Source organism: Sinocyclocheilus anshuiensis, unplaced genomic scaffold (assembly GCF_001515605.1).
Source record: "Sinocyclocheilus anshuiensis isolate Anshui unplaced genomic scaffold, SAMN03320099.WGS_v1.1 scaffold948, whole genome shotgun sequence".
NCBI lineage: Eukaryota > Metazoa > Chordata > Actinopteri > Cypriniformes > Cyprinidae > Sinocyclocheilus > Sinocyclocheilus anshuiensis.
Genome location: NW_015549709.1, coordinates 486,471 through 495,302, shown reverse-complemented (window position 1 = coordinate 495,302; position 8,832 = coordinate 486,471). Strand labels below are relative to the sequence as shown.

Below are 8,832 nucleotides of genomic sequence, written 5' to 3'. Positions count from 1 at the left end.
AGCAGGGAGATGGTGCTGTCACAGTTTGATGTTCAAATAGCTGCAGTACTCTGACTTTGCCACAAGGAAAAGTGCGTACGCCTGCTCAGACCCTGACGTGGCAGTAGGTACTTTTCCACGTTAAAGACCGTTTTTATAAATATGAACGTTGCCGTGGATTTTAGCGTACGTACATTTTATAAATGAGGCCCCTGGAGTGTAACATTACATCATCATGTTGCTCATAATCCTTGCAGGGTCTGAAAAAATCTTGCATGTGATGGATATTTACCAAAACTTCAAAAAGAATAATCTGAAACTATGTTAATGAAAAAAAAACAGTGCTGAACATGAAAACAGCACTAGTGATATTTCCATTGTGAGAGTGAACTAGTGATAGGATCCTTATGGCAAACAGTGTGTGTGTGTGTTATCCTCTCTCATTGTGTATGCGTGCGAGTCTGATCTCTGACACTCTGATGGAATTATAAAGTCAGTCAATCAGGGGGAACGACAGAAATAGAGGAAGAAAAGTGCACAAATAGGGGAGGATCATGCGTCAGAAACTTCTCCTCGCACCTCGGCCACACACGGCGGAAACGGGATAAGGCTGTGAGCACGGAGCTGTTAGCATGTGTTCAGATGTGCCATGAGTGTGTCACGAGCGTTTGTGTGGGAGAGGTGAAATGTCAGAGGGGAATGTGGCGTCAAAGCGAGCGGATTTATGATCTATGATCACACACTCACAAACGCCATTATGAAAGATCAAGGTCACGACATCTAACTAGTCAAAGTGGCTTGAAACTGCATGAAACATATCAAAGATTCAAAAAGAAAATAATCCTTAGCTTTCCATTCCCCTAAACACTTTTATAAGCATGTAAAATGCACTAGAGAAGTATAATATAATATTTGGCAAGTTGGAGAAAACAGCATTAAGTCATGAGAGGTCATGAGTTACTGTGGTTTTACTATGTTTAAGGGGGATCAGTTGCTTAACAAGATCCCTTTAGCATCGAATAATCATTGTAACGCATGGCCTCTCATGGCTTACTGCTTTAATAAACAAGTATAAGCTTAATTAGAGATTGAAAAAATGACATTATAAAACAATGGATGAGCCCTTGTTTGAAAAGGCACTGTAAAAGTCAACACACACACACACACACACACACACACACATTGTTCATCTTAGTTAGTAGTTAGATTAATACAATCACTTCTGGTGGTTACTCAACTACGATGGACACCTGTCAGTTACAACCAGTGAGGGGATTCAAATGATATAAATGCATGTTACAATGAATCTTTAGCTAAACAATTTGGATTCCAGTCTAACATCATCTTCACTTTTACAATCTGGATAGTAGGTGTTTTGACGTCTAAAGTGTAAGTTACAATAGATCTGCTATCACTGGGATCATGTAGCCATTCAGAAGCAGTTCTTCATCGATCTGTTAATTTATCAATAATCCACATCCTACATTGTCAAAGAAGACCACCACTACCCCTTTACACACACACACACACACACACACACACACACACACACACTTGAATTCTATATTAATGTGCCAACCATAACCATGTTTATTGTGATTATTCAGCAGAGATACATTGAATTGACCAAACTTGACAGAAAATTATATTTCAAACAAATCCTGTTCTTGAAATATTTCTTGAGCAGCAAATCAGCATGTTAGAATGATTTTTGAAGAATTGCGTGACACTGAAGACTGGAGTAATGATGCTGAAAATTCAGCTTTGCATCACAGGAATAAATTACATTTTAAAATACATTACAATAAAAAAACATATAATTTAAATTGTAATACTATTTCAGAATATTTACTTTATTTTTCATCAATTAAATGCAGTCTCGGTGACCATAAAAGACTTTCACAAATATTACAAAAATCTAACAGACTCAAAACTTTTCAACGGTAGTGTATATTTAATAAATGATATATTTAATTTAACACATATTATAATACCACTTTTTCATTTGTGGTAAAATTAGGGTAAAACTACCCCTTATTGCTTACAGTCAACATGAAATCAAAGTCTATTTACTTTTTTAAATACACATTATTCCAGTGACATCACTGAGACCTCTTGTTTCTCAGCCGCGCACCGGGAATTACATGATTCAATAATGGCTATTTTATTTTTACAAATCCACTCGGATATGATTCGGAAATCTATGACATCATCATTATGAAAGCAAAATGGGTTATGAATGACATTTCATGGTGACTTTAATAAGCTTGATCAGAGGTACAAAACCAGCAACGAGCAGGTGAAACCTGTGTGCTGCTCTGACACAAAACACATCAAGGTCATACAATCTCTAGAGGACAGAATCCTGACATACAGCTGATATGTAGCTCATAACAGCTGGAATCAGAGTGAACACAACATCAGTAACGTCCCAACCCCAAAACACACACACAACATAAACACACAAAAACATGCACACACATGGTGGAAGGTGCTGAGCACTAAGACTGACCTCTTAACGTTCTGACTGGTGTCTGTTGGGTACAGAAAACTGAATTTGTCAGTGGAATGCCCGCTTGCCATTCTCAGTGAAGGAAAGGCAAATGAAGGAGGTAGGAAGAATGGATATGCAAATCTGGAAATGACAAAAAAGAAGGAAACAAACAAAAAACGAGAGCAGGTTGTGATTAAAAGGCAAACCATCAAGCACAAGCACAACAGAGCAAAGCAAAACACAGCAAAGCAACATAAAGCAAGCAAAGCAGTGGCCTGAGCGAGAGAGAGAGGGAGAGAGAGACAAAAAGTGAGAAGCAGCAGCAATCAAAGCTCACACACCTTCACACACTGATGGACAGATCAGTATGGGGTGAATAACGGTGCGTTGGGGACAAGCAGTGCTGGATTTAAACAGTGTTCTGGGAATGTTCTCGCGTACATGTAGATTTGATTCAAACTGCAGTCTAATCCACTTAATATCCCTTCCCTTAATTAATAAGACGCTTATTTAAAGGGGTCATATGATGCGATTTCAAGTTTTCCTTTCTCTTTGGAGTGTTACAAGCTGATTGTGCATAGATAAGATCCCTGAAGTTGCAAAGACTAAAGTCTCAAAACCAAAGAGATATTAGTGCTGCTTTAAGTGCCACCCCCCATTTTTGAACATAGACGTGAAAGTGCACTATCCAAACTTAAATTATTCTAATTCATGAAAATTTTGGAATACAGACCTAAGGTAGGACTCCTTTTTAAGACTATCTGCAGATTACTGCAGAAGTGGAATCATTTCAAAATATTAAAGTATCAAAAAGTTATAGAAGTTTAAATTTACTGTAAAGAAAATGCACTGTACCATTTTTTATATTTTATATAAAGTAAATATTTAACAAAATATTTTTGAATCCAAAATTGATATAAAATTAAAGCCTTATGTCTAGATAAGTTATGTTCCAAATTTGAAGTTGATATAAAAAAAAAATGAGGTTCCTGTGATTTTATTTAGGGCGTTATACCACAAACAGCCATCGGGTGCCATCCAAACTCTGTAGAATTTTTGTTGATGCATTTTTCTGTCACAAAGGTCTAAATTTCTCTGTCAACATTACTTTATCAAAAAATAACCACCAAATATGGAATCTTGAGACTTAGACCTTTCCAAATATATGTATTTTGTCAAGATTATAACAACTTTTGATTCTAAAAGACCGTAATACATTTTGCAATATGACACTTGACTCCACCCACTAAGGGGAGGAGACCGCTAAAAGATTTTAAAGTACCATTTCCATGGTAAAGCAATGTCTGATTTAAAAATGGCTTTCAAATGATATATAATTTATGATGATTACTAAAATATGTGAAAAAAGACAACAACAACAACAAAAAAAGAGCGCCATTGGGCCCACCTGTGGGCCAGTGGCACTTAAGGGGTTAAAGGGGTCACTGTGCAGGATGAACAAGGAATGTCAGTTCCATTTCGCATTATTACATATTAAGGACAAGCATTTTGATCAGCTTAAAGGAATAGTTCAACCAGAAATGACAATTTGATGAAATTGTGCATTCCATCACTTGCTCAGCAATGGATCCTCTGCAGTGAATGGGTGCCGTCAGAATGAGAGTCCAAACAGCGGATAAAAACCATCACAATTTTACACATCACAAGATTACAGGATAAAGATGTTTACAAATCATTGTACAAGTACTCCAACATGGAAAAAAACCCCAGTGGTATTGATTAGAATTAATTAGAATTAGATGAATCAAAATGATTAAAAAAAGGTTAATAAGGTTATCTGGACAAACTGTAGAGATTTTGTGGGGACAAATAATAATAAAAAAATATACATAAAAACATTGCTTACACACAAACCATTTAGAAAAGCAAACTGAACCGCTGCCATTAAGGTAATGCACAAACTCTGTGCCTAACCTTTGACATTTTTATCATTTCACATAAGCTAGCAGCACTTTGCATTTTCTTACCTAAATAAAAGACAAAAATCCATAAACAGCTAAAGTGGGATTCTTGTGGAGCATTTGACGCACATTCACAAATGCTGGATTGTAGATTCCTGTAAGTGGTTTTTTTTTTTTTTATGTAATGCAAGTAGGAAGTGCATCCAGGTAACAATCATGCATGCACACTTTTAATGCTTTATATTACGTGTCTTCATAAGCAACCCAACATCGCCATCTAGTGAAGGTATTGTGCACCTGCGCTTGCCGTCATCTCAGATTATTATCACTTCTGTTTAATGGACAATTCAAAGTGACATAAAGCAGTGTGCATGTTGTGTTTTATGTGCATAGGCGGCTCTGAGTCGCTGGTGTTCTGCAGACCACGAGTCATTAATCAGGCTGTGACAGGATCACCTTGAGCTGATGGTGGATGAAGGTGCCCCTCTCTGCACTAATGTCTTCCTCAGTAGGCCAGTATGATTGATGGCATGGTGAAGGATATTCAACTGCCACACAGACGTAACTGGGAAATCTACTGAAAACACAGGCGTGTGTATTCAGAACACGTTCAGACGTGATGTAATCGACTGCCTCGGGATTCTTATTCTTATCAAATATACTGATGGAAAATGAAAGACCAGATAACATGATTCTTGAGCAATAGAGACAAGATGCATGGATGCTACCATTTTACACCAATAAATGTGAGTGACCTTTTAACTTGTGATTACATGATGCTTTTTACAAATCATTTTATGGAGGATTCTATGGCAGATTTCCATTTGTATGTCAGGTATGAATCATAAATCATAAAAAAAAGACATCCTGAGATTTAAATGCATCTCAGTGTGATCAAGCTGGCTAATTTTCCATTCATAAAAATAATATCTAGTAAATTAAATATTTTACAGCAGATCATAATTAAGAAAATGCATATTCAACACATTCCTGTTATATATTAAAAACCACTTACGTTAATTGAAAACAAACATTAACAGAAATTTACAGTTATTTAGCAGATGCTTTTATGCAAAGTGACTTAAAAAATACGCACACGCACGCGCACGCACACACACACACACACACACACACACAAACACACACATATATATATTTCAGTCAGTTGCCAAGGCAACATTTCTAATTTTGTTTAGGTTAAGTTGAAGTACTACAATTACTAAAACTGAGATAAAAATGAACAAAACTAAGCAGAAAAATATAAAAAAATAAATAAAATAAAGAAATAAACAATATAGTAATGCTATTACAATAACACATATTCAGACTAGATGTGCACTTATTCAAATAAAATTATTATATCAATATTTATGGCTGTCTCTTCAGGAAATGACATCTTCACATACCACACATATACAAAACATAACCCTCAGTGGCGGTATTTGGAAAAATTAACGGAGCACACACACAGACAAGAAAGAACCTTTATGGCTCAATGACCAAAATGCAGCACAAAACTGGAGGCAGAACGCATTGAAGTGCACTCATTATTGCGAGCAGGTATTATTCACTGCTTTATGTGCTCTTCTACAAGCCAAAGACGCACAGTGACTCATGAAGGGTGGAGAATGGGGTTGTAAAGAGCACACTCGGGTAACTAACCAGTATTAAACGGCACCAGTCTGCTCTTCCTCCGTCCCTGTAGAGTCGTTCATGGGAGAAAAGACGTGCAGGAAAATGGCTGATTGCTAATACACGGCTGGTTTAATGCATAGCAGAGTTCAGAGATGGCAATAAAAACACGGCATTAACTGATATTAATGTATGCAGATGAGAGAGAGAGAGAATATTACAGAGACACAGGTGTTCAAGATTTCCTTCTTGTCTTCATTAAGGGTTTCCTTTCCTGTCCTACCTTAATTCTAGGGTTGGGAATCGATAAATGGTTCTGAATATTTAAAAAAATAAAAAAATACTGAAATTCAATTATTTATTATGTTCGTTTACATTTACAGTTCTGGAATGTCTGCTTTCTTTTATTCATGCAAATGGAACAAAATATGCATTTACAAACATACTTCCTCAAAATTACTATATAAATATTCCACAACTGTAAACATAACTGAATGTAATAATAATAATTATATATATATATATATATATATATATATATTTATATGAATTATGCACAATTGTGCTTTCTTTTTTGTATTTTTTTTTTAGATCTTGACAGAAATGGACTACGAAACTGGAACTGTCATAAAGAAACAAGCATGCTGGATTGTACAAATGATTAATTTTTTCATTATACATTAATTATCTATCTATCTATCTATCTATCTATATATATGCATGCTTATATATATTAATGTTAATTTCTTTAATGCAACTGTTATAAAATATGTAATTATGCACAAACATACTGCCTCAAAATGATATATATATATATATACTGTATATATAAATATATACAATTTGTTTTATAACTTAAAATAATATATATATATTCATTTTACATGAACTGTTCCTTTAAGAAAGCGTAATTATTGTAATCTAAATCAGAATCTTTCTGTCATCTCTCCTCAATTGCTTTCTCCATTCGACTGACTTTCACCATCTCTCCTGTCCTCCCTCTAAGCAAATCAATACCTCCTCCATTCCAGCGTCTTTCCTCCTCCTTTACACTCCCCCCCTTTCCTCAATCTCTATGAATAACTCTCCTTTTTTCTCCCTCCTTTTTTATCAGGGTGAATCTGAACATACTGCAGTGCCCTTGAGCTCTCGCTCCTCTCCTTCTCTCTCAGCTGAACACAGGGTTTGGCAGTTATGCCGGCGTTATGTAACACGCCGCTCTTTATAACACGTTGTTGAAAGGTGCATTGCATACTGCTCATTATATCTGCCCTGCAGCATCAGGAGACAAGAAACCAGATGAGGGGAAATCCAAATGCAAATTCAACCTCAGCGCCATTATAAGATGACGTGGATCTGGATTTAATTTTACGATTCAGCATGAACAACCCATGTGAGCAAAGCCTTTAGATCTATAGAAAGAAAATCATATATTTAAAATGCATTCTACCTCTAGATATAGGTATATTGCAGGGTCCAAAAAAGCTAAATAATAGCAAAACAATCAAATTTTCACTGGGACCAAAATATAGTTTTTAATAACAATACTGAAAAAAACCCCCAGTTTAATAGTCATTAAAACATTATGCAAGCAAATCTTCTCAATTGGCAAGTAAAAAAAAAAAAATCAAACAAAATGAATCTAACAAATCCTGTCAAAAATGTCTGGGTCATATTTCACTAAAAATCGTAAAAAATAAAATAAATAAATAAATATAAACAAATACATAAATAATAATATTTTTAAAAAGCGTACTAAAACAACCTAAAAATCTTACAAATAATAAAACACACAAAAATGACACTGTCCCCACTAAAAAAAATTGTTTAAAATTAGTTAGGTTAGTACTGCCAAAAATCTAAAAATTAATAAATAAATAATAAGTTATGCTTTGTGATAGAATAAGATCACCGATATCATTAAATTAGATTAAATTAAAAGTAAAACAACGTTTTTTTCATGCGAAATATAATAAAAAAAAAATGTTTCTCTTTTTGAAATTGGGATGAAATATGTCCCAAACATTTGTGAGGTTCACTCGGGTGCTTGTCTCTCTGAAAACACATTAGACAGCAGTTGAGTCCAGTGGAGGTTTTCTCTGCTGACTGGGCAGTCAGGGTAAATCTACGGACACACACTCAGCACTTTGACCCCGCGGTGACCCTGTGGTGATGATGTCATCGTGACATTGGGACAGACCCCTGACCAGTGCACTGACTGCGCACATCAGCTTCCTGCAGCACAGGACGTGTTTTCCTGTGACTGCTTCATTCACAATCCAGACTGTAATTCTCTGTACTGAACAGTACGACTGCAACAACAAAGCAGCAACGATTTTGTTGATGAAAGCACAAACAAAAGCAATTCCACCGTCTTCTGCTGCTTAGTCATGACTTTCATTCATTCAGAGATCCTCAGTCAGAGTAGATACCATATTTCATTTGTCTATTCAATAGCTGTAACATCATATCTAATTTTTTTAATTTGCTAAAAATGTACACATAATTTGTCAATGAATGTTTTCATTCAGATACACAACCAAAACGTTTGGGGTAAGTCAGATTTTAAAATGTTTTTCAAAAAAGTCTCTTATGTATGGAAGCTTGTTTCCACCGCATGCTAAAAAATAAAAAGGTAATTTCAACTTTTTCCCCCTTGCAATTTTTCCTTTTTTCCTCAAACTGTGAGATAAAAAGTCGCTATTACCTTTTTCTTATTCTGTAGCCACACCAAGGCTGCATTTATTTGCAGTGTTGGGGGTAACACACACTGTCCAAAAAAAATCCGTAAAATTTACGGTAAAA

At 35.4% G+C, this 8,832-nt stretch overlaps 1 protein-coding gene across 1 annotated transcript in view; it reads right to left on the bottom strand.

Moving 5' to 3' along the window:
• The window catches only part of LOC107660690 (protein FAM168A-like), a 46,244-nt gene that overhangs the window by 18,668 nt on the left and 18,744 nt on the right, over positions 1–8,832 (bottom strand). The window contains exon 2 of the mRNA XM_016450082.1: positions 2,492–2,614. Coding sequence (XP_016305568.1) covers positions 2,492–2,562 — 71 coding nt within the window. The 5' untranslated portion in view covers positions 2,563–2,614. The remainder of the gene's footprint in view (positions 1–2,491; positions 2,615–8,832) is intronic.